This window comes from Pelobates fuscus, chromosome 7 (assembly GCF_036172605.1).
Source record: "Pelobates fuscus isolate aPelFus1 chromosome 7, aPelFus1.pri, whole genome shotgun sequence".
Lineage (NCBI taxonomy): Eukaryota > Metazoa > Chordata > Amphibia > Anura > Pelobatidae > Pelobates > Pelobates fuscus.
The window spans coordinates 18,995,857-19,023,198 of NC_086323.1; the positions used below are offsets into that span (position 1 = coordinate 18,995,857).

Consider the following 27,342-nt stretch of genomic DNA (forward strand, 5'->3'; position numbering starts at 1 on the left):
GCTAACATATAGTGTATCAAATTCCATTCTATATATTATTGCATACTCCAAGTGCAAAATATGTATGTTATTATAACCTAAGTGTGTTTCCACATCCTAAGTAAAAGTGAAACAATTCTTATAATGTGTGATCATTAAAGGGGGGTTAAATCTCATGTTATTGTAACCTACTAAAAAATGCTAAGTGTGTTTCCACATCCTCAATAAAAGTGAAACAATTCTTATAATGTGTTATCATTCAAGAGGGGTTATGTATCATTCAATACACACCCTCTTATATAGTGTACCCTAGGGCTTCAAAACGTGGTATGCAAAAACATTTGAAAGAAATTAATAAAAAATAAAAAATAAAAAATAAAAAATAAAAAAATAAAAAAGAAGGATATTTTTACAGCCCCTATATACCCTACTATTTTTATATACAGCCTTTGGTGAGTGTTAATTTGCCTATTTTGACCGATTATCAATGCATCAACTAAATTTATCGCTAAATCATAAAAGCAATTTTGACTTAAAATTACAGAGGCAGTTTCTCCATGGGTTCCCAGTAGGGAATTGTTTTCCCTATTAAGGTTCCCATGCGAAAACTATTTCCTCAATCTCCAATATGTTCGAGGGTTATAACAATATGGTCTTGATTATGAAGTTATAAGAATGATACAAAGGAACATTTTTCATTCAGGCCTTTAGGGGCCACAGTGTCCAACTCCACTATCCAATAGGTTTCTCTCTGCAAGAGAAGCTTTCCTCTATTTCCCCCTCTTGCTGCCAATGGAATATGGTCGAACGCCACGCATCGTAAAGCAGAAAGAGGATGTTGCTTTTCCAAGAAATGTCTGGCCACAGGTTTGTCCGATCTGCCATCACGGTAGGCAAGACGGATACTTGACCTGTGGCCTCTAATTCTCTCGCACAGGGCTGTCTCTGTCTTTCCTATATAACTCAGTCCACAAGGACATGTGAGTTTATATATGACAAATTCTGTGCGGCAGTGTATCCTATGCGCAATCTTATATGATTTACCCGTATGTGGGTGAGAAATTGTCTTAGATGGAATAATATGCCCACAGGTTACACACCCTAGGCATCTAATACATCCATTATTGGTCTTCCCTTTTAATGAGGGACTATAGCAGTGGATGGGGTCAGTCTTCACTAATAGATCCCTTAGGTTCCGATTTCTCTTATAGCAAAACATCGGTTTGGATATCAATTCTTTTGGAAGCGTCGAATCTTGTTGTATCATGTTCCAATTTCGGCTGATAGACTCCTTTATTTCCTGGCTGGCAGAGTGTAGTTTCATAGGGAATACCACTCTATTATTTGTTTCTTTTTGAGGGATCCTTTCCTTGTTGAAGTATTGTTGTTTTGCTTGGCATAAAGCTTTTTCCAGTATAGGACGTCTGTATCCCCTCTTGACAAATTTAGCATACATCATTCTCAATTGTTCTTCCCTTTGTTCTTCTTGAGAGTTGTTCCTATATACTCTTATAAATTGGGAGAGCGGTAATGATTTCTTTAAGTGTGGCGGGTGGAAGCTTTCGGCATGCAGGATGGTGTTCCGGTCCGTGGGTTTGGTGTATAGTTTGTATTCAAGTTTGCGATTAATGACAGAAAGTTCTATGTCAAGAAATTGAACATTTTTAGAATCGATATGAGAGGTCACTTTAATCGGTGTTGGTAAGTTATTGATATATTCAATCAATGTGTCTGCTTCTTCATGTGTTCCATTCCAGAGTATTAAAATATCATCGATGAATCGATAATATCGTATTATTTGGTTCTGGTATTGTGTCAAAATGTATTTCTGCTCAAAATTAAACATGAACGAATTGGCATACATGGGGGCCATCGCTGCCCCCATAGACGTGCCTGAGACTTGTAAGAACCATTGGGTCTCAAATCTGAAATAGTTATTCCGTAATGCCAATGACAACAATTCCATTGTAAACTCTATAGGGGGTCCACAGTAATGTGCAGAACTGGTCAAGAGTTCCCTCATAGCCTCGATACCCTCTTCGTGCGGGATAACAGTATACAAACTGTTAACGTCCATAGTAATGAATAGCCCATCAAACTCTTCAATTTGTCTCAGATTTTGTATGAGACTGTTAGTGTCCTTAATGCAGGTTGGAATCGCAGTGACAGGTTGTTTAAAAAGATGGTCAAGGTACTTGGCTATGGGCTCCAAGATGCCGTCTATTGCGGACACAATTGGCCTGCCTGGTGGGTTAGATGGGTTTTTATGGATCTTTGGAAGTGTATATAGCACAGGAGTACGGGGATGGGTTTTCTGTAGATATTCAAATAACTCTATTCCAATAAAGCCCGCCCTTAATCCGAATTGGAGTGTTTCCTCAATTTTTTGTGCAATATCATTAGTTGGATCTTTTTCTAGTAGTTGGTAAGTTGTTTCTACTGCCAGTTGTTTGTGGATCTCACTCGCATATTGAGCATAATTGAGTACCACTATGCCCCCACCCTTATCTGCGGGTCGGATAATGATTGTTGGATCTGATGCCAATCGGCGGACCAAAGAATGCTGCTCCTTTGTAAAATTCCAATATAGTGGTTTATGTTTCTTCAGAGCGTCCGAGGTCTCGTTCTTCACCGTGGATAGGAAAGTCCTGATCGTGGGTTGGTTAGTAGGAGGGTCAAATTGGCTCGGTTTCCTAAACAGTTGTTGGTTGGATATCAAATTTCGGTCCTCTGGCTTTCGATTTTTATTGAAAAAGTCTTTCAATCGCAGTGTACGGCCAAATTTATATAGCTCCACATTCCACTGAAATTGATTTGGAGCCTTGGTGGGTATGAATGATAGCCCCTTATTGAGGATATCTAGCTCCTGGTGGTCGAGTGGTCTATCTGATAAATTAAAGACGGGTATTATTTCCGCACTGGTGGCCTCCCTCTGAGTCCAGTGGGCCCGTCCTTTTTGTCCCCTTCTAGTGGCAAATCTTTTTCGTTTTTGTTTTTGTTCCGTGTGGAGACTCTTTGTGGTAGTGTATTCTCCGAATGTGCCTCCATTTCTAAAAAATCCCTCGGTTGAGATAAATGACGTCCTTCATTTTCTGACCCTGATTCACCTGAGGTGACATCTATTGTCGTCACATTGGGTTTGATGATCCGTTTTCTAAATCGTCTTGGTCGAGTCCGTTGTTCTCCCGACAACCATTTGTAGACAGTGTGTTCAGAATAATCTTGTTGTATACGTTCCATTTTTTGCCTTTTAAACTTTATCAGCTGATTCTTATACTTTAATAGCTCCTCATTAAGTTTGAGTAGTATGTTGATTCCTTCCTGGGAGTTTAGCAGGATTGCCTCCTCGTTTTCCAAAAATTGAATCTTCTTGCGAATCTCCATAAGATCTTCTTTCACATCCTGTATGGTAATCAACATCAGGTCTAGTGAGCATTTATTAAGCACTAGGGTCCAATCCTTACACACTTTGGATTTCATTCTACCAATCGTAGGTATGTTGCGGACTCGAAAGCCCCTTGGTATGTGTTTGGCCCTGTGATAATCAGATAAAAAAAGTCCGTGTAGGTCCAAATCTATTTCTTTCTTTTTAAGTTTCAAAAGTTTAAAGTATACATCCCGTACAGTGGTTGTGGTTGGTAAAGTTAAACTTGTTGAATCCCATAATATTTCATCAGCCTGTTCGTTAGAAAACTGCAGAGTGTTTGCCTGAGTTGCATAGGCTCCTGAGTCTTGCAAAAAATTATCCATAATTAAAGATTGCCCCTTTAAGGGAACAAAAAAATTTTTTATTCCAAACAAATTGAACTGAGTCAAAACCGAAAGTCAAAACCACGTCTTAATTATACTCTCTGAAGATACCACTTTAAAGAATAGGTTCATTAGCTGGCATTGAAAGTTGTTATTATCTTCTTCCCTCTTCCATATGGGGTAAGTAAAAAGTTATCCACTTTGAAATTAAAACTCATATGTTTTATTGGTATGCATTAAAAATCTTTCAAACAAAGGAGGTAACCATTTAAAAGAAATACAAAATGTACTGAGAGTGTCCCAATGTTTGTTTTAATCCTTTCTTTCCAGAGGATATATCTTCATTTCATTAGTGGGTGCATAGAGAAGGGTCCTGGGAGGATCCCATATATACAAAGCAGAAACAGAACCTCTTGCACTCCTACTCAATTTGTGTAACCAGGTGCCAAGTCCCAAACATATAAAAATCCAAAAAATATTACCGGCACTCTTGGAGTAGATTCATTCAGTTTATTCGTTTAGTAGAACCAGTCAACGTTTCAGCTCCCGATCGGAGCTTTCATCAGGACACACAAGGCATAAAACATAGCATAAAACAAACTTAAATAAGACATCTCAACCAATAAACACTCACCAAATCAGCTGAAATTCATCGCTCATCCTGCACGGCGTGTGCCCCGCACAACAGCGCATGTGTCAAAACAATTTACTCTTCCGTATCACGTGATGGAGGGGGGGCCATGAATCAACCCAGAAGGCGTCATAGTATCCTAGCAACCTCCGATGTAATCGGCAATAGTTGCTACTATGTATACAGCCTCTGGTCGGAGAAAATCTCCTTTCATGAATGGCGCCATCCACTACATACGTAACGGACAGTTGCTGTGGCAACCGGCTCTAGCCGAATTAGCAGGAGCTGATGAGGATAATCAAAACTAAATAATATATATTAAATTAAAGGGTAAGGGGAACTTCTTATTAATAAATAGCATGTAGTGCCGGTAATAGTGCCGGCAATAGTGCCGGTAATATTTTTTGGATTTTTATATGTTTGGGACTTGGCACCTGGTTACACAAATTGAGTAGGAGTGCAAGAGGTTCTGTTTCTGCTTTGTATATATGGGATCCTCCCAGGACCCTTCTCTATGCACCCACTAATGAAATGAAGATATATCCTCTGGAAAGAAAGGATTAAAACAAACATTGGGACACTCTCAGTACATTTTGTATTTCTTTTAAATGGTTACCTCCTTTGTTTGAAAGATTTTTAATGCATACCAATAAAACATATGAGTTTTAATTTCAAAGTGGATAACTTTTTACTTACCCCATATGGAAGAGGGAAGAAGATAATAACAACTTTCAATGCCAGCTAATGAACCTATTCTTTAAAGTGGTATCTTCAGAGAGTATAATTAAGACGTGGTTTTGACTTTCGGTTTTGACTCAGTTCAATTTGTTTGGAATAAAAAATTTTTTTGTTCCCTTAAAGGGGCAATCTTTAATTATGGATAATTTTTTGCAAGACTCAGGAGCCTATGCAACTCAGGCAAACACTCTGCAGTTTTCTAACGAACAGGCTGATGAAATATTATGGGATTCAACAAGTTTAACTTTACCAACCACAACCACTGTACGGGATGTATACTTTAAACTTTTGAAACTTAAAAAGAAAGAAATAGATTTGGACCTACACGGACTTTTTTTATCTGATTATCACAGGGCCAAACACATACCAAGGGGCTTTCGAGTCCGCAACATACCTACGATTGGTAGAATGAAATCCAAAGTGTGTAAGGATTGGACCCTAGTGCTTAATAAATGCTCACTAGACCTGATGTTGATTACCATACAGGATGTGAAAGAAGATCTTATGGAGATTCGCAAGAAGATTCAATTTTTGGAAAACGAGGAGGCAATCCTGCTAAACTCCCAGGAAGGAATCAACATACTACTCAAACTTAATGAGGAGCTATTAAAGTATAAGAATCAGCTGATAAAGTTTAAAAGGCAAAAAATGGAACGTATACAACAAGATTATTCTGAACACACTGTCTACAAATGGTTGTCGGGAGAACAACGGACTCGACCAAGACGATTTAGAAAACGGATCATCAAACCCAATGTGACGACAATAGATGTCACCTCAGGTGAATCAGGGTCAGAAAATGAAGGACGTCATTTATCTCAACCGAGGGATTTTTTAGAAATGGAGGCACATTCGGAGAATACACTACCACAAAGAGTCTCCACACGGAACAAAAACAAAAACGAAAAAGATTTGCCACTAGAAGGGGACAAAAAGGACGGGCCCACTGGACTCAGAGGGAGGCCACCAGTGCGGAAATAATACCCGTCTTTAATTTATCAGATAGACCACTCGACCACCAGGAGCTAGATATCCTCAATAAGGGGCTATCATTCATACCCACCAAGGCTCCAAATCAATTTCAGTGGAATGTGGAGCTATATAAATTTGGCCGTACACTGCGATTGAAAGACTTTTTCAATAAAAATCGAAAGCCAGAGGACCGAAATTTGATATCCAACCAACAACTGTTTAGGAAACCGAGCCAATTTGACCCTCCTACTAACCAACCCACGATCAGGACTTTCCTATCCACGGTGAAGAACGAGACCTCGGACGCTCTGAAGAAACATAAACCACTATATTGGAATTTTACAAAGGAGCAGCATTCTTTGGTCCGCCGATTGGCATCAGATCCAACAATCATTATCCGACCCGCAGATAAGGGTGGGGGCATAGTGGTACTCAATTATGCTCAATATGCGAGTGAGATCCACAAACAACTGGCAGTAGAAACAACTTACCAACTACTAGAAAAAGATCCAACTAATGATATTGCACAAAAAATTGAGGAAACACTCCAATTCGGATTAAGGGCGGGCTTTATTGGAATAGAGTTATTTGAATATCTACAGAAAACCCATCCCCGTACTCCTGTGCTATATACACTTCCAAAGATCCATAAAAACCCATCTAACCCACCAGGCAGGCCAATTGTGTCCGCAATAGACGGCATCTTGGAGCCCATAGCCAAGTACCTTGACCATCTTTTTAAACAACCTGTCACTGCGATTCCAACCTGCATTAAGGACACTAACAGTCTCATACAAAATCTGAGACAAATTGAAGAGTTTGATGGGCTATTCATTACTATGGACGTTAACAGTTTGTATACTGTTATCCCGCACGAAGAGGGTATCGAGGCTATGAGGGAACTCTTGACCAGTTCTGCACATTACTGTGGACCCCCTATAGAGTTTACAATGGAATTGTTGTCATTGGCATTACGGAATAACTATTTCAGATTTGAGACCCAATGGTTCTTACAAGTCTCAGGCACGTCTATGGGGGCAGCGATGGCCCCCATGTATGCCAATTCGTTCATGTTTAATTTTGAGCAGAAATACATTTTGACACAATACCAGAACCAAATAATACGATATTATCGATTCATCGATGATATTTTAATACTCTGGAATGGAACACATGAAGAAGCAGACACATTGATTGAATATATCAATAACTTACCAACACCGATTAAAGTGACCTCTCATATCGATTCTAAAAATGTTCAATTTCTTGACATAGAACTTTCTGTCATTAATCGCAAACTTGAATACAAACTATACACCAAACCCACGGACCGGAACACCATCCTGCATGCCGAAAGCTTCCACCCGCCACACTTAAAGAAATCATTACCGCTCTCCCAATTTATAAGAGTATATAGGAACAACTCTCAAGAAGAACAAAGGGAAGAACAATTGAGAATGATGTATGCTAAATTTGTCAAGAGGGGATACAGACGTCCTATACTGGAAAAAGCTTTATGCCAAGCAAAACAACAATACTTCAACAAGGAAAGGATCCCTCAAAAAGAAACAAATAATAGAGTGGTATTCCCTATGAAACTACACTCTGCCAGCCAGGAAATAAAGGAGTCTATCAGCCGAAATTGGAACATGATACAACAAGATTCGACGCTTCCAAAAGAATTGATATCCAAACCGATGTTTTGCTATAAGAGAAATCGGAACCTAAGGGATCTATTAGTGAAGACTGACCCCATCCACTGCTATAGTCCCTCATTAAAAGGGAAGACCAATAATGGATGTATTAGATGCCTAGGGTGTGTAACCTGTGGGCATATTATTCCATCTAAGACAATTTCTCACCCACATACGGGTAAATCATATAAGATTGCGCATAGGATACACTGCCGCACAGAATTTGTCATATATAAACTCACATGTCCTTGTGGACTGAGTTATATAGGAAAGACAGAGACAGCCCTGTGCGAGAGAATTAGAGGCCACAGGTCAAGTATCCGTCTTGCCTACCGTGATGGCAGATCGGACAAACCTGTGGCCAGACATTTCTTGGAAAAGCAACATCCTCTTTCTGCTTTACGATGCGTGGCGTTCGACCATATTCCATTGGCAGCAAGAGGGGGAAATAGAGGAAAGCTTCTCTTGCAGAGAGAAACCTATTGGATAGTGGAGTTGGACACTGTGGCCCCTAAAGGCCTGAATGAAAAATGTTCCTTTGTATCATTCTTATAACTTCATAATCAAGACCATATTGTTATAACCCTCGAACATATTGGAGATTGAGGAAATAGTTTTCGCATGGGAACCTTAATAGGGAAAACAATTCCCTACTGGGAACCCATGGAGAAACTGCCTCTGTAATTTTAAGTCAAAATTGCTTTTATGATTTAGCGATAAATTTAGTTGATGCATTGATAATCGGTCAAAATAGGCAAATTAACACTCACCAAAGGCTGTATATAAAAATAGTAGGGTATATAGGGGCTGTAAAAATATCCTTCTTTTTTATTTTTTTATTTTTTATTTTTTATTTTTTATTTTTTATTAATTTCTTTCAAATGTTTTTGCATACCACGTTTTGAAGCCCTAGGGTACACTATATAAGAGGGTGTGTATTGAATGATACATAACCCCTCTTGAATGATAACACATTATAAGAATTGTTTCACTTTTATTGAGGATGTGGAAACACACTTAGCATTTTTTAGTAGGTTACAATAACATGAGATTTAACCCCCCTTTAATGATCACACATTATAAGAATTGTTTCACTTTTACTTAGGATGTGGAAACACACTTAGGTTATAATAACATACATATTTTGCACTTGGAGTATGCAATAATATATAGAATGGAATTTGATACACTATATGTTAGCAGAAGAGCTGCTCTCAGTATGAGACTTTAGCGACACAGTCTATAAATTAGACTATAATTCCACGATATGATAATGAATTTAATATGTTCTCACTGTTTGATTTACCGATTCACTTGGCATTGAAATGCTATTTATTAATAAGAAGTTCCCCTTACCCTTTAATTTAATATATATTATTTAGTTTTGATTATCCTCATCAGCTCCTGCTAATTCGGCTAGAGCCGGTTGCCACAGCAACTGTCCGTTACGTATGTAGTGGATGGCGCCATTCATGAAAGGAGATTTTCTCCGACCAGAGGCTGTATACATAGTAGCAACTATTGCCGATTACATCGGAGGTTGCTAGGATACTATGACGCCTTCTGGGTTGATTCATGGCCCCCCCTCCATCACGTGATACGGAAGAGTAAATTGTTTTGACACATGCGCTGTTGTGCGGGGCACACGCCGTGCAGGATGAGCGATGAATTTCAGCTGATTTGGTGAGTGTTTATTGGTTGAGATGTCTTATTTAAGTTTGTTTTATGCTATGTTTTATGCCTTGTGTGTCCTGATGAAAGCTCCGATCGGGAGCTGAAACGTTGACTGGTTCTACTAAACGAATAAACTGAATGAATCTACTCCAAGAGTGCCGGTAATATTTTTTGGATTTTTATATGTTTGGGACTTGGCACCTGGTTACACAAATTGAGTAGGAGTGCAAGAGGTTCTGTTTCTGCTTTATATATATATATATATATATATTAATATCAAATTAAACGTAGACTGATACTGATTAAATATATATATATATATATATATATATAATTATTGTTTTATATATATATTTATAAAAATAAATATGTAAATACGTAAAAAAATAAAAAAAAAAATAAAATAAAAATTAAAAAATATAGATGTGTGTTATTTAGTTCTAACTGTATTGTGATATTAATATATATATTTATATCAAATACACGTAGAACGAAATATATCTATATACATAAATATATACGTATATATCACTATATATCTATACCTATACCTATATATAAATAAAAATATTTAAAAAAAATTATATATATACGTATATATACATATATTAATTCTACACATATATTTATGTAATATTTTTACATAATTAGTTATTCTAATTAATTACAATTAGCGGGACCTGCCTGACAACCCATGCCGAAAGTATAGGGAATTTAATTTGCTAGCACTATATTTAACCCTATAACTTTCCAAGACACCATAAAACCTGTACATGGGGGGTACTGTTTTACTCGGGAGACTTCGCTGAACACAAATATTAGTGTTTCAAAACAGTAAAATATATTATAACGATGATATCGCCAGTAAAGTGACGTTTTTTGCATTTTTCACGCACAAACAGCACTTACACGGACGATATTATTGCTGCAATACTTTTTACTGTTTTGAAACACAAATATTTGTGTTCAGCGAAGTCTCCCGGGTACAACAGTCTCCCCTCATGTGCAGGTTTTATGGTGTTTTCAAAAGTTACAGCGTCAAATATAAGGCTTGTGTTTCATTTTTTTCACATTAAGATTTGCCAGATTGCTTACGTTGCCTTTGTGATCCTATGGTAGCCCAAGAATGAAAATTACCCCTATGATGGCATACCATTTGCAATAGTAGACAACCCAAATTTCAATGTCAAATGTAACGTGCTACATTTGACCCTGTAACTTCCCAAAACACCATAAAACCTGTAAATAGGGGGTACTGTTTTACACGTGAGACTTTGCTGAATACAAATATGTGTATTTTATTGCAGTAAAAGCAAACAGTATTATGACATTGACAGTTAAAATGTCATGTAGAACTAAAAAAAATAAAATTTCTTATTTTCTCCCATTTTTTTCATATTAAATTATGTTTCATAGCTAAATATTTGATATTAAATGAAAGCCCTGTTTCCCCTGAATAAAATGATATATAATAAGGGGGGTGCATTTAATATGAAAGAGGTGAATTACGGTTGGACAGACATATAGCGCAAATGTCAGGTTTTGTTTACGTTTTGTTTTGTTCACAACTTGTACATTTGGCTCAGTCCTTAAGGGGTTAAAATTCTAAACGGAACAGAATTCTGATCAGTTAAATTTTGGCCTCAAAAATATTTAAATGGTAAGCACCAGTGATTTTTATGGTGCTTGGAGTCTGCGCAGCATTTCAAAGTGAATCTCTGTATATACATACAGAGTTTAATCCTCTGTTGCCGTAGGTGTAACGCCATCTCTGGCAGAGTCATTATTGAGGCATCATTAGTCAGCTTTGAAAAATGTTCTGGGCTGGCTTATGTCAATTCTGTGCAACTTTCCCTGCTCAGTGTGCCATTATTTGTGTGGCAATGACTTGCGACTGGATTACAGAAGCGGGGACCCAGGTAAAAGGGCAAAGGGCCAGGGTACTCCTGGCACCTTAATCACTACAGTGGACTGCAGTGGTCAGGGCTGCCATCACAAATGATGACACAGCTCAAGGTCTGGGCCCCCAGTTGCCCGACCTTGAGTCCACCCACACGGATGAAGTGTGTGTATAGTGGATGCTGTATGTGTGTTATGGATGCAGATAGTACGCTTTGTGTAATGTATGTAATGTTTGTATGCATTAGATGCAGAGTGTGTGTATAGTGAATGTGTGTAGTGAGGTGTTTGTAGTGAATGCAGAGTGTGTTTGTAGGGAGTGCAAAGTCTGTATAGAGAATATAGTGGTATTGTAGTGAGTGCAAAGTATGTAAGTGCATGTAGTGTGTTTGCATTCACTACAAACAAACACACATTACACTCGCTACAGAGTGTGTATAATGATTGTAGTGAGTTTGTAGTGGATGCAAAGTGTGTATAGTGTGTGCGTGCTTGTAAGGATGCAATGTGTGTAAAATAGGGGGGTGGGGGGGGAGCATTTGTTTACATTAATTTGTGTATATATTTTATTCTCCCCTCCCTACTTCTTACCTGGCCAGGGAGTGGGGAGATCACATTCCCTGGTGGTCCAGTGGCATGGTGGAGGGAGCCAGCCGATGTACCTTGCAGAGGGGGGCCCAGCAGCACACTGTGTTCCCTTTCCAGCGTCTCTTGCTAACTCTTGCAAAACCGGTCTGCATGCTGTGCGGAGCGATGCCATGGTAACCCATAGGGCTTGCCAAAGTTAGACAGAGAAGCTGGAAAGAGAAGAGAGTGTGCTGCTGGGCCCCTCTCTGCAGTTTGCAGGGGGTCCGCAGTGTGTGTATATAGATATATAGAGATATCGAGAATCGTGCACATAAGGAAAGTGGGGCTGGAACTGCCAGAGTAGTCTGGGCCCCTCAGGACCGCTGGAACACACCATAACAACCGTTATGGTTGTCATGCCCTGATGGCGGCCCTGGGGTTATGGTGCTGGAAATTACCCTTTAAGCAATTGCTGCCCCAGCAAGAGTCAAACAAACATACCTCTTTAAAGAGCCTGTCAAAAGGATCATTATAGTGGCCCTTGTAGTTCTTCAGTTCAGCCTCATCTTCCTCGGTGACAGAGGTCACAGTGACAACTCCCGCTGGGAACTGCAGTACATTGTACAACATGGTGGTTGAAATGGCGACTGAAAGAGGCAAAATAAAATTATCTTTAAATATCAACCATTATATTTGATTTATTGCTACCAACACTTTATAAACCTCTAAATTATCTCTTCTCAGGATTATTAATATAATGTTAATGAATCCCCTCTATTTAATAAAAATATATTTGTCAGTTCTCAAAAATAAAACATTAAGAAATCCATTCCACTGTATTAAAACTGTCAATTGCACCTGGTAGAGTTCTGATATAGAGAGCATAGAGATTGGAGGAGAATGTGACGAAGTGCCCAATTGCCAGCCTCTTGCCCTCTGACTATGGCCCTGGCCCTTTAAAAACAGTATATGGGCATATTGGGACTTTTTGGAACAATGCCCCTTTAAAACGGTGTCCCCAGACTGTTAAAATACTGTGTTCATTCCTTTTCCCCACTTGGTTCGGTAAATGGGGCTTACCGAACCACTTACTGCACAGGCGGCTCACATGCAAGTGGAAGTGTGCAGGCAATTTACCTCCAAGGCTGGCGGTTAACCGCAGGTTAATTGCCGACCGCTGGGTGGCCGCCGTTCATTCAGTCAAACATGTGGCGGCGGCGGCCATCTTTATTTAGTCAAACACGGTCAGCGGTGTGTGCCGTCAAATCCATGGAACTAAAATTGGCTACACATTTGCACGAACACCGGTGACCCTTACCTTCTCTTCCACTTAGACTAAAATCGAAGTGCGTTCAACAATTCGAACGCAGTTATACTAAGCCATTTGCACGAACGGTGCCCCATTCATGCATTCCAATGGGACTTAGTCGTTTTTCAGTGTAAAATAGACCGACCGCACAGCCCAAATCTATGGAACTCTTTTGGGCAGGAAAGCCATGCTTGCGGTCGGTCAAAAAGGACTTCCATCTAACTTTTGAACCACTAGAGGGAATTGTCTGATTTTTGGGTATGTTTGTATTTGAAGTATGCTGATTAATAATATGTAACTTGGAGATTGGATTTATATTTTAGGAGTTATAAGAATTGTATACAAACTGTATTTTCTTGCCTGTGATAATTACATTAACCCATTGTGTACAGTAATCATATCACGGGCAGAGGGGAGGATTTTGCTGGAAGGAATGGGAGTGCTTAACTGTATTGTACGTGTTTGATTGGCTGTTCCACAAGACCATGTGGGTGGTATTTTGTGTGTAAAACTTGCATAAATGAAAGCCCTTTGGTGCTTAACAGACCTGCTTGACCTTTTCTTGAAGCCTTGGCTCATGCTTGGGGGATGGAATAACTTCACTCTGGGGATTGCTATAATCACACTATACTCCCCAGGGTAAGCTCTTGTAAGGAGCCCTTGGGACTCCAAGCAATCCTTGGTGGGGATTATTCCACCTACGTTATCATCAAGGAGCAGTCAGCCTGCTCCACTCTTGTGAGTACCATTTTATTCATTTATTTTATATATTTATTATTTTAAACAGAGAACACTATTGGTTGTGTCTTTCTATTCTCTCTGAGTGGCATTCTTCCTCTGAAGATAAGAATAAGCTGCAGTATATCCTACAAGTGGGGATCTAAACCGCTGTACGCGTTCCACACTAGAGCTAGCTATAGCTCTATTAAATGTGAGTGCTATACTTTTATTACTTCATTTGTCACACTTTAGTGAATTTATTACACTATTTTGGATATTTGTTTTATCTTTTCATATTACCTGTCCTGTGGAAGGACGACAAGGACATCGTTCCCCGTCCAGTATTATATAGACTATCTAACCTAAAGAAGATTTATCCAGCTAAGATTTTATTTATTTGGACTTTCCCTTTTAGCTGGACTATTTATTCACTCTTCTAGTAGCGCAGCTTTTAACTTCTACGTTTTTTTTTATTGTGTTTTAAGGGTTTTGAGGGATTCCCTTTTAAAGTTGCAGCCTTGTTCTGGTTTTAGCGCTAACCCTTTTCCTCTATTTTTATCTTGTAAGAGCTGTTCTTGTTCCTGCTATGCTCTCTGGAGGAAGAGAGAGGTCTGCCCACTGGAAGCTGGATCCTGGTCTTGGGTCCAGGGTGGGTGAAGGACGGCGAGACCCCGGCACAGCTGCATTGCTGGAAGGGGGGTCTGCAGTACTTATGGTGTCTGGTGGAGTGCTTGGAGTCCTCGGCAAACACAAGGAGCATCGATTGGCGGAGGTACTCTGTCAGAGTGCCAGCATTCCGTCACAGAGAAATTAAACAATGATGTTTCTGTATAAAAAGAGTTGTGTTCCAAGTTACGGAAAGTGGGGTAGTCACTATGGACACCGGAAAGCACATTCTGTTGGTGACTTCTTTTATATCTTTGCACCACTTTTGAGAATAAACACTTTAAGCAGTGACACTTGTCTTTCCCACATTGTGCTGGTCCAGCTGGGTCATTTCCCACAGGGACGCCTCATCTTTGTGTTCCTAAGATGGTGGCACCAAGAATTCCATGCTCTGCTCTTCCTTGGGTGTGTGCATCAAATGAGACCTCCAAAAGACCGGTGAGGATTCTTGCGAACGCGCAAGAGTGCCAGAGACGCGACGCTCGAAGGAGCCGAGTACAACCAATGGCAACGTTGACAAAGGCAGTGGAGCCCAACTAAAGCCTCGCCCTTTGTCAACCTTCAGGTTCTACATAGGGAAAAGTAGTCCCACTTATCCTTATGTAGAACATTCAGAAAAAACAAACAAACACACACGGGACAACCAACCATGGCACAGGGAACATTTAAACAAAAACAAAAAAAGTGGCAGATCTACTTTAAATACTTGCAGAGTTATTCTTTAAAGCAGGAATTAAAGGGGAGTTTCAAATTTAAGGTTAAAATAGCCAAACTGGAAAAAATCTTTTTTCTACCAGTCTATGCTTTTAGTTTGGCTACTCTGGCCTTGAATTTTAAAGACAGACAAATCTCATTTTCCTCTACTGTATTTTTATTTTCTTAAATGTTAATCTAGTTTCAAAATGGATTGGACAGCCCAAGACACCAATCAGTACCTAGCAGACTTTTTGCATATCCAATATTAAAGGCTGGTCCCAACATAGGACAGAGAATGACATCTAGGTCCAGCTTTCTCCACTCCGCAATGAATTCAGTCTGGTATTCCTGAAATGATAGATAAAGTATATTTAAGCCAAGCTATCCCACCAACATAAAATGGAGAACACATTTAATATATATAGCTTTACTGCATTGGTCACAATCATAGCGAACATAGATGCCACAGTTTTCAAAAGAATATACAGCTCAAAAAACATTTAGGTGTCATCAATGGTGTAGTTTCACCAACATTGCATTTGTGTTATTTTCCTATGAATTATGGGTGATGTAGTTACACAGTAAGAGGAGAGCATGGCTTCTCCTGCTCTACGGATGTAGGGGAATCTCTAAGCATACATTTCAGTTAGCCCCAGCCATGTATTTCCTCTGTGAACTGCGTGTTTGCACATTATCCCTTGTATTCACTTCCTAAAGATGAAAAAAAAAATATGGTCTCAGATATGGAGAAACATCTGTAAAATGGCAAAAGTGGTAGAAAGTATCAAGCGCTAGAGGGAGCAGTGGATGAAAGAGGGTTTCTGTGAGAAATTGTGAATATCAGTAAAGTTGGGCTAAAATAATAAACAATAACAAAGTATTTAAAAACCAACAACTTTCATCTCAGTGTAAATACCATTGAGATTCGTGCAAATTGTTAAACTTAATCACCACTATAAGGGAGACACTGACTCCCAAATGAAAAAATAAAAATAATAAAAAGATGAAAAAAAATAAAAAACTACAAATAAAAATACCCATTTAGTAGATATACCCAATGGAAACATGCATGTGTTTAATTATGCAATTTTTCCATTGGAGTTAGTCTAAAAACAACTTTAGCCTTTGCAAGCCCTCCCCTTCTAACACCGCCCAGACTTTCTGTGACTGTCCAATCACAGACTCCCCAACGCAGCTCAATGAGAATCCTTTGTAAGTCAGTTGCTCTGGGCAATTTCTGAATCTTTATTTTAGTGCCACTGAGCTAACCAAACCAGGACCAGTTGTCTGATTAAAAGCTGGAGGGGACTCTTCAAGGTGTACTTCCTTGGCTATTGCAGCACATCCCATACATACACAAATATGCAGAAGTATTTGCAAACAGTAATGTACTTCTTAACCACACTAGCAAGATCAGGAACTCAAATACCGACATATAACGATCCATCTATTTAACCATACAGTCAGTGGCGTGCACACAATCCATGGGGCCCCGGTGCGAAAATTGATCCGTGGGTCTCCCCCACCCCCCGGCGCTTACTCTGTGCCGGCTGGGGCCACTTCACATGGCGGTGGGCACCTGGTCGCAGGGCTGCAACCCCTGCGACCACGGTGTGCATGCCAGTGCATGATACACATACACTTAAAGGATCACTATAGGCACTGCTATGTTTTCAGCTGCAGGGTTAAAACTAGAGGGACCTGGCACCCAGACCACTTCATTGAGTTGAAGTGATCCGAGTGCCTATGGTGGTCCTTTAAGTGTATGTGTATCTGCATGCACTGGTGTGCACACTGTGGTCGCAGGGGTCGCAGCCCTGCGCCGCCATGTGTTGCGTCCCCGGCCCGCGCAGAGTAAGCGCCAGGGGGAGGGGGGCCCACAGATCTATTTTTCGCACCGGAGCCCCATGAATCGTGTGCACACCACTGACACACACACACATATATCAGTCATATTGTTTTGTAAATATATACTCCAAACACAGACATTCGTCACATACAAAACTAGTCAAACACACACACACACATACCCCAAACACATGCTAAAACCTTGAATATTGCATCCATTATATCCCTTTCCTCCCATTCTATTTGCCATCACATCATCTATACATGCCTCTCTCACTGCATTAGACATCATGCCATCCAATCCATCCCTTCTTGAACTCTCCCACTCCACTACTCAACACCCTACCACATCCTTTCCTTCCCTTCCTCAATCGATTCACCAAACTACCCCTAACCACGCACTCCACTGCTAATGAGTAACACAGATAGCAACAGCTTTTATTTCCTATCCCCAAGCTTTCCTGATGATGTAATAGGCAAAAAAGCAACATGTCTTTCGTGATATAAGTTTACATCATTGCTCCTCTCTGTGAGGTCAAGCACCAGTGAAAGCAGGGCTGTGACGTCACTTCACACCGATTGCTTTTTGAGCATCCTCCTGACACTTTCTGCTTGTGCAGCCAATAACGAGAGAGAATTCTACCCAGCGCTCTGAAACTATGAGCCGATTAGAGGATAGTCACGCTCTCCTAAAAACTTTACCTTCCACCTTATTCAGGCTAGACATATCCGATCTGAGTGCTTCTTGGACAGATTGGGCGCTCAGAGGAGAGCTTCTCTGGGATGGCACAGTTGTGGTCATTGGAACCCTAAATTTAATATATTTTTGTTAACCTAGTGCCAAGGTGTCTGGTCACTAAATTAGATTACCTGCTCAGGCACAGGCACCAAGGCATCGGGAATGTGGCAATTCTTTTGTTCTCCTTGAGGACCTCCGGTTGGGCCCCCAGTATAAAAATGTGACCATGACACAATAAAATAAATAAAAGTTGGGAGCGGAGCCTAGCAGCCGCGCTGATCGGTCGCACATCATACGAGCTCAATGCAAAACAGCCAAAAATCATCGAAAACAGCCCTAAATATTGCCTGCTCACAAGCCCCAGAGACGGGAGTTTACTACTGCGGCTACAAATAACAGGATCGACCGAAATTGGTGGCTTCTTCCCGGGGACAGGCCTGAGGCCTACTCAGACAGCGGGAGGGAGGCGGCTGATGCCTTCGCTGATTGTAGCTTACTCACCTGAAGGTCTCCCCTGCACAGGCTCCCTGCCCCCCACTGGTAAGTGATATGCCGGCAACTACTATTGGAGGGACATGAATGCACACACATTACCTGCAATGCAGTTTGATGATGCCAGTGGTCTTTCACGGAGCTAAACCATGAGAGAAAAAAAAATAAAAATATATAATTTAGTGGAGCCAAGCAGTGAATTAATTCCAGCTGATGGCAGTGAGAGCAGTAAGAATATGACTGACAAACATCACTCTGCTGTTTCCTGGAAGATTCATTCAAACACAGTCAATCCACTCTCTTTACACAATAATTCCCAATCATTATCCAAAAATAAATAAATATATACATATATACATACACTTTGGCAATCATCGATGCCCTTACATAAAAAAAAAAAAAAAAAAAAGCCAATCTTGGGGTTTATCTGGACTTCTAAGATCCTGACCTAACAATTATCCAAATACTGGCAGGTGTTGATTAGTCTGCAAATAGTGTCGCAAAACCAACAACCAGATATTTTTTCCCCCCCATCAAAACGGATACCCCAATGAAGACGAAAAAGTTAATTCCATATGAACAACATTTTGCCATTTTTGTGTGAAAACCACAGATATTTTTTATAAAAATGTAATTTTACATGAGGATTGATTCGAATGTCATGTAGGGACCTCACCTTGCGCCTCGTGTTGCATTAATGAACTTTGAGATCCTTGGGTACTGTAAAACATGAGATATTAATATCAGCAAATACTCCCTCAACGCACTATTTAACTTCTTCTTTAACCTTAGCTATGAGTTATGTAACACTGTTTTGACATTGACACCATCTGTTGGCAGATTACTTTTTGTAATTTTCTTTTCCCAAATGGAGTCTCAATCAAAATCACGTGCCGGTTTTATTTTGGTAATGATTCATGATTGAGATAATGTATTGCCAGCTTAGTTCTTTTCAAACGGTTTGTTGACGCCTAGACGTGAATTGCATAGACCTCGAATGCTTACCAAGGGCCATAGGACAAATGACAAAAGCTTTTTCAGAAATCCTGGGGTGCTGACAACTATGTTCAGATCTTTAAGATTTGGGTCACAAATGTTCTGGTCTCTGGAGAAAGGAAACAATATGAGATTATAAAAAAAAAAAAAAAAAAAAAACACAAAACATTCAGCAGAGTTCCATCTACTGATATTACTGAAACACACAATACAGCACAAGACAAGGTGGTTTGCTTGTAGTTACTTGGCAAAGGAACACAGGATCAAGTCAATGCACCACTGTGAGAATCAACAACAGGAATTATGGTTGTGAAATCCTATTCTGCATTAACCATTACTGGATGCTCCCTTACTCCATTCTGGATCCAGGATGACAACGTAGGATCCATTATCACCAGAATCCAATGGAACATGGAGACCTTGCTTGGTATATGAAATTAAACTGAAGAGGGAATGAGGGGGATAAAAAAGCAATAGAGGAAAATGAACATAATTAATAAATAGTACAAAGGGAGGTCTACGTGACAGAGGAAAACTGCAACCAGACCAGTGGTTGTAAACCTCACAAGCAGAAACCAGCCGAAGGTGGGATGAGTGCCTGTAAAGACCAAAGGAGAGACGTGCACTTTCAAGTTACATCAAGAGTCAAATGTGATCTTGCTGAAGGAAGAAGTGACTGTAGCGGAGAGCCGATCTTTCACAGCTATTCTCCACTAGAGATCCCAGTGAGGCTCAGGAACAAGGTGATGATAAGTCCACAGGCAAGGTTTCTAGCAGGTAGAGTAATACAGCAATATCCCCATCGCAATCCCAATAACTGGACGACACACAGTTTCAGGAGTAGTACTGACAAGCTTTATTCCACAGTTCCTTATAAAGCCCTCTCCCATGCAAGGGAGGAGGTTCTATCACTTAAGACATTATCCAATCTGTGAACAGTAACCTCCCACACATCTCCTCCCCTCCTCTAGCATCATAATCCCCTTATCATGTACATAATTTTACCAAAGTTTTGGATGTACCCTAAATACTTGGGGTACATCCACAAATCCAATGTCTCCAGATAGCCCTAGTCTGGAGGAACAACAAGTTTTAAATGAAGCCCATTCGGATAAAGCGTTCGGGAGTTATGGGACTTTAAGGTATTGACCGACCGCAGGGGTAAAGTATCCGAAAACAGTTCCATGCATTTTGGCCCTGCGGTCGGTCACAAACAAGGGAATGAAAACAGACGAATTGCCTGTGTTATAGAGCCTGGAGAGGGTTTGAATGAATTCCCTTGTTTGTGGGGTTCTTTCTACCGAACGGCGGGTCATTCGGTAGTTTCTATACGAATTTCTGGAAGTATGGAGGTCTCAGCGGTGTTTGCCTAGTCAAGTGTCCGATTTTAGTTCCAGACACTCAACGGCAAAACACCGCTGTTCGGCAGTTTAAGATGGCAGCCGCCACGTGTTCGTATCCCGAATGGCGGCCACCCAGAGGACAAAGACCACACTGCACGAATAGGTAATTACCCGTTTGCAACATTGTTGCAAACGGTAATTGAAGGCACACTTTACACAGGGTGGTCTGGTTGTTCGGTAGTTTCATTCCCTTGTTTCATTCGAATGATTCTACCGAACAACCAGAGGAATACAGTACTTTACACACATTCAACTGCCAATATAACCGGATACAATGATTTCTATGCATGTTCACACACATTAAACTAGCAATATGACCAAATACAATTATTCCCATACATGTTGTAGGACAGCCCGGTACCAATCCGCTACAGTGACATTGGAGTCTCTGGTGGCTCGTAAATCTGCCTTGTCTAAATCAGCAGTTCCAGTACCTGGACGTACAATCCAGGACACAAAACGTGCTGGAGTTTGCCATGATATACGCTAGTGTCCTCAGATACTGCTAAAGCAGATCAGTATGAAGGGGTGGGGTGGGGGGCAAGAGATAGATTGTGCTCCCCCAGCACATATAAAATAGTTTATAGGATATCTTCATGCTCACCGTTTACTCACTCATTTATCAGAGTACTCAGATAGATTGTAACAAACGGATTTAGAGCATAACACATACTGAGTAAAATCAAGTTCTTCCCAAGTGCAGCTGAAGAAAGTAGAAGTATCAGCTCACATTAATGAGAGCATTGAGACAAGCTCGGCTGAGGCTGGCTGGTTTGCTGCGTCTTACTTTGTGCATCTAAAAGCCTGTCGAGAGTCTGAACATCCATCCACCCTGATATTTAGACAGACTTTCAAAATGTGGCTAATCTTCCTACTCCATTCCAGAATATAAAGGAGTCTCAACCCGGGACAAAGCTAGGTTAGGAAAAAATAAATAAAAATAAATAAATAAAATAACACACATCATGGGCTTCAGGATCCCACATGGCCATTCAAAAATATCCACCCTACAACTTTGTAGCCCCTGAAATGTCTTTCATCCCTTCATAATAACCTCCCCAGTCCCCATGCAAAAAAAATAATAATAATAAATCAATTAGTTAGCAACCTTCCCAGTGTCACCAATTCCACCTTACCCCAGTGTTACCATTTACACTCTTTCCACCTCCCTGCCATGTCTCTCCATAGTGTGATGGTTGTACAGTGCATGCAGGTCAGCTACCACAGTAAAAAAAATAAAAAAATTATATATATATATATATATATATATATATATATATTAAAAAGTGTATAAGCATATGGGACCAATATCACACACATCTAACTATAGGGAGAATATATCTGGGTATATCTGCTAAACTTACCAGATAATACTCGTGAGAAGCGAGACCTGCGTCCAAGAGCATACGGATTGGTTGATTTAGAAAACCAACTGGTTAGAACATTCGGACAGATAATTCAAAGCGTGGAAAGCTCTTGAATTGTCAATTTGCGCATAGCCCTCCATGTGCTTAGCTTCATTATTGCTACTTTGTTTGGCAATTCACTTTTTTTTTTTTTTTTTTTTTTTTTTTAAGTTATGTCACTTTTTTAAGTTATGTTTATTTGGGGGCCAAAAAAGTTTTTTTTTTTTTTTGCAAAACCACTTTAAGACACACACACGCACATGCACACGCACACCCTTTGGATTAAAGAGGGAATGGCTAGGGGCTTGTGGACCCTAAAGCAAAGGGAGGTGGTTAGTGGCAAGTCCACCCACATGATGCCCATTGTTGAGGCGAGTAGAACTGAGAACAATTGGCATGTCTACCCAATCTCGCCATGTTATTACCCCCCACCTCTACCAACAGGCTTGGGCTGGAGGTACAATAGTATAATCCCTGCCTCCATCAATACAAATATTCCCCATCTGCTGCCCATGGGTGGGGGATAATGGTATGCCACAACAACTACCAGGAAGCTAAAGATGTGTTGGTGTAGCCTTGACAACTCCCTTAAAATGTAATGAAAAACAGAATTTTTAAAATATAAAAATAGTTCTTATAGATGCATGGATTCAAAGCGAATAAAAATAAAAATTTTAGAAACATAGTTTGTTTTCTATTTTTATTTTTTTTAAAGTCAATTCTGTTTGAACTTCAAATTTAAGGCCAAAATATTCACTTTGAATAACCCTCATTTCTAGTTTTTGGGGGATTACCCCTGTAAGGTGCTACAAACGCTAACTGAACGAGTTCGTGATTGAATCCAGTGATAATATTCATTGTCTGACATGAAAAGCAGGTTTTAGTAAAATGAGAACTTAAAGTGAATTTCAAATTGAGCTCAAAATAGCTGGACTAGAAAAATTCTCAAATTCAGCTGCGCTTTCATTTCATTTGTTAATCAGCCTTTTAATTAGAAATTCACTTCGCGTTCCCTGCATTTCTCATTTTAGTACATAAACCTGTTGGGTGTAAAATCAAAGAGACACATTAGCAACTGCAAACGCTAAGTAAAGTAGATGTAAAATGGACATCGCAATGGAATGAATTGGTAGTTTTATTTATCGTCCATCATGAAATTCAGTTTAATGCAATTTAGTAATAATGACAAAAAAAGTAAACTGGAAAAATCCTCATCCTGACAACGTTTATCAGCTTCTATTAATAATGAGACATTAAAACGTACTTCATATGGAAACAGCCAGGAAACGGTAATAGTGACAGCCATAACTTGTCGGGAAATGATAGAGACAAGTGTATAAACAAATATACAGGAGAATGAAGGGAGAGGGTCAGAGTATGAACTGGGCAGGATTTAGCACAATAATTGGTTTATTTTTACAGTTTATAACGAAGTTATTCAACTTACAGTTTTTCCTTTAATGTTTTCCCTCCATCACCCAGCATGGCTTTAAGGAACAATTCATATTTCACATAATCAAGTCGAGGAGGGGTGAATGGGACAAGCTAAAAAGTAAGAAAAATGTTCAGTGCCTCAAATGAGATTGCTCTTCAATTTGCTGATGCAAACATTTCCCTTTTCCATTAGCGCTCGTTACTTTATCCATTTTTGGACCACAGACAAAATGCACCCCATCAACTGGTAGGTTCAGCCGGTCAGTGCTGTCCAAACATGGACAAGATTGGTATTGCTCATGTGGAACTTCTGCACTATAAATCCAGCGAGCAAGGCGCTATCAAAAATCGTTTGGCCCTGAACGGAGGGATTGCGCCTGCAGCTTCCACCAGATCATGTGGCAGTTAAGGTACTTAAACTGCATCTTTAATAATGTGAGAAGCTTCAAAGAGGCGAGTGTGTCGGAACCCCGGCTGTCCGTGATTTTCCCCTTGTATTATGGGTTTCATGTATTGTGCCTGTATATGCACCTGTGGGCCCCCTCCACCCTACTTTTCAGAATGTAGTGTCTGCCTGGACCTCTCCCCCCTTTTCCTGTCACAACAGGAAGTGGTCAGAGGGACACTGCCAGCCCAGTTTGAACTAGCTGCTTTGTCCCTCTTCCATTCCCAGGCAGCTCACACAACCATCCCCGTGCCCCAATTTCCCATAGCCATCCCAGTAGAATACTACCCTGTGCCGGTCCCTTTGATCCTATTCCCCATGACCCTTCTCCTATCCAGACACCCTTAGCGTGGGATATCTCTGCCAAGTTTGGGAGGGAGGTATTGTCCGACCCTTCCCTGAAGTCCTGCAGAAATCAGGTGGCAACTAGTCAAGCTGGGTTGGATAATGAGTGGTTTACCTGGGAAAAACCCAACCAGCTACCTCTGAGGCAGATCCCGTACCGGATACCTGAGGCAGTCCAGGAAAACATGAAGCAGAGATCCAGGAGATGCTTCGACTGGGGGTGATCGAACCGTCCCAAAGCCCTTGTGCCTCACCAGTAGTCCTGGTCCCGAAACCACCCGGTTCTGTGTGGACTACAGGAGGCTCAACTAAGAGACAGTTTCCAATGCCTACCCCATGCCTTGCATTAACGAGTTCCTAGCTCAAACCAGTACCTCAACACGATAGACTTGTGCAAGGAGTAATGGCAGATTCCCATAGCGGTAGATTCTGTCCCCAAGTCGGTCTTCATCACCACCTTTGGCCTCTACTAATGTAAGGTTTTGCCATTTGGGATGAAGAACGCCCTTGCCACTTTCCAAAGAATGGTGGTCCAGCTGTTGGATGGCCTCCAGGATTATGCCTGTGCATACCTGGAAGTCATCGCCATATACAGCGATACTTGGAAGGAGCATCTGACATGTCGGAGTGGTACAAGATTGGATTAGGCAGGCAGGGTTAACCCTAAAGCCAAGTAAATGTAACAGAGATGGCCGATGTACAGTACCTGGGCCACCGGGTAGGGGGTGGAAAGCAGAAGCCTGAGCCAGCCAAGGTTGAGGAGAACTGGCCCCATCTGTGCTCTGAGACCCAGGTGCTGGCCTTTCCTATAGAAAATTTGTCTCCAATTACAGTGCCATAGCCAAGCCCTTCACTGACCTTACCTGCAAGAACCTACCCAGATAGGAAAACTAGGCCCCAGAGTGTGAGCAGGTGTTCCAAGCCCTTAACGCCCTGTTACATGCCCCTGTCCTGGCTGCTCCTCATCCCTGCAAACATTTTCTCATCCACACAGATGCTTCTATGTTCGGATTAGGAGCAGTGCTGAGCCAGGTCAGGGATAATGGCAGAGAACACCCAGTAGCTTAACTCAGCAGGAAGCTACAACCCAGGGAGGTAAGCAACACCACCATTGAGAATGAGTGTCTGGCAGTTGTGTGGGCACTCAGGAAGTTGCAACCCTACATCTATGGACAGCAGTTCACAACCCGTTGGTGTGGCTTAACAGGGTCATGGGAGACAATGCCAAGCTGTTGCGATGGAGCCTGTTGCGATGGAGCCTATGACATCACCATACACTACCAACCTAGTGGGCAAAATGGGAACGCCGAATGGTTGTCAAGACAGACTGAACTGGAGGAGTGATCTGTGAGCCCTTCCCCGGACATCCACAAGCTGATCCGTTGGGGATCTGGCTGTGTATGCTGGCTGGTGGTTAAGGTTAGGTGTGTGACGGAACCCCGGCTGTCCATGGTTTTCTCTTTGTATTGTGTGTCATGTATTGTACCTGTATATACAGCTGCGGGTCCCCTCCCTTTTCTTCCTGTCTCAGCAGGACGTGGTCACAGGGACACTGCCAGCCCAGTTTAACTAGCTGCTTTGTCCTTCTTCCATCCCCCATCAGCTTCTTGGAATTGAAACCCCTGGTGAATTGTGTTAGAGACCCCATGTAGGGGTCTGTGCATGAAAAACCATTTGTGACAAAATAAACAGTCAGTGTTGTAACCTCCAGGACTGTGTTTTGTCCAGTTACTGGGGGGAAAGTGGATGCCTGCTAGTTGTAATGCTTCCTGAATGGTTGAAGGAACAGAAATAGAGGTAACCAGTTGGGTTACCCGTGGTCAGCTACAGTAAGGGAAAAAAATCAAGGGAAATGGGAGGTCAAAACTAGCCCAATGTTTATACTCTCAAAGCGCTGATAATCAAAATAAGGGTCAGGATTGCAGAAATACTGGTGAATGTTTAACCAGGTCATGGGTGCGGATACCAGATATATTAATTCCATTTGGTTTCTCGAATACATATAAAATGTAAGCTAAACCGCTGCATTAAAGAATTTCTCTAATCCAGCTGGTTTTCCATCTTGATAATTTAAGACTAAATTTTGCAATATGGTTTCCAATTCACCACTTCTTGGTGAATAAACCCCTCAGGCCTACATTTTCTTTCCCCCAGTACCCTAAATACCTTTAATATTTAAGGGCATTGCATAATTCTCTCATTCTTACAGTGTGTCCTGCCGCCTCCAGGAGAGATTTGATTTCTAATACTGCTCGTCTCATACCAGGATTTGGCAATGTAAAGCCATCGGTCTCGTAGTACCCCACACGTAGGGGCTTGGATTCGGTGTAGACCTGCAGAGCAGAGACATTGGATTTGTCAAACCTATTAAAAGGGATACAATTATTGTTCCAAAATGGTATAATTTGAACTGCCAGAATAAAAACCAACTATAAGTTCTGATTAATTGGCAGAGAGATTGATGCCTCCAAGTCCCACGGTGCCCTGCAATGCACACTGGTTCCTTCCACTTGAGCCCAAAGCCACACAGTAGGTCTCTCCTCACCAGGCAGACTAACCCCAAAGCAGAGTGTTGACCTTTCACCCCCTACACACACACACACACACACACACATAAAACACTCCAAATTATAAAAGTACTTGTTAGCATAGATCGCTTTTATTTGCTCGAAAATAAGGGATCAACTTTTACTTTATTCCTGGAGTGCTGTCTTGACAACCATACTCTTGAGTTTTTAGCAAGAGTTTAATATTGCTGCCTTCGCTTTTATTTATCTTTGGAATAAAATCTACTTACCAAAAATCCCAGTCACAAGTGCATCCACTGGATCCCACACACTCTAGGGGCTGATCCTCCCTGGGTGTTATAGTAATGAGTGATACTCTAACCACTCTTATCTTGTGAGTTGGATGCCTTCAGACTATCTTTTTATATTTAT

General features: G+C 40.9%; 1 protein-coding gene across 1 annotated transcript in view; it reads right to left on the reverse strand.

The window, feature by feature from the left end:
- Positions 1–27,342, reverse strand: part of LOC134568981 (vitamin D3 hydroxylase-associated protein-like) — a 69,127-nt gene that overhangs the window by 4,274 nt on the left and 37,511 nt on the right. Inside the window, exons 9-15 of the mRNA XM_063427747.1 lie at positions 26,611–26,736; positions 23,627–23,724; positions 19,380–19,479; positions 19,051–19,094; positions 18,477–18,516; positions 15,535–15,643; positions 12,406–12,551 (exon numbers count right to left, since the gene is read on the reverse strand). Coding sequence (XP_063283817.1) covers positions 12,406–12,551; positions 15,535–15,643; positions 18,477–18,516; positions 19,051–19,094; positions 19,380–19,479; positions 23,627–23,724; positions 26,611–26,736 — 663 coding nt within the window. The remainder of the gene's footprint in view (positions 1–12,405; positions 12,552–15,534; positions 15,644–18,476; positions 18,517–19,050; positions 19,095–19,379; positions 19,480–23,626; positions 23,725–26,610; positions 26,737–27,342) is intronic.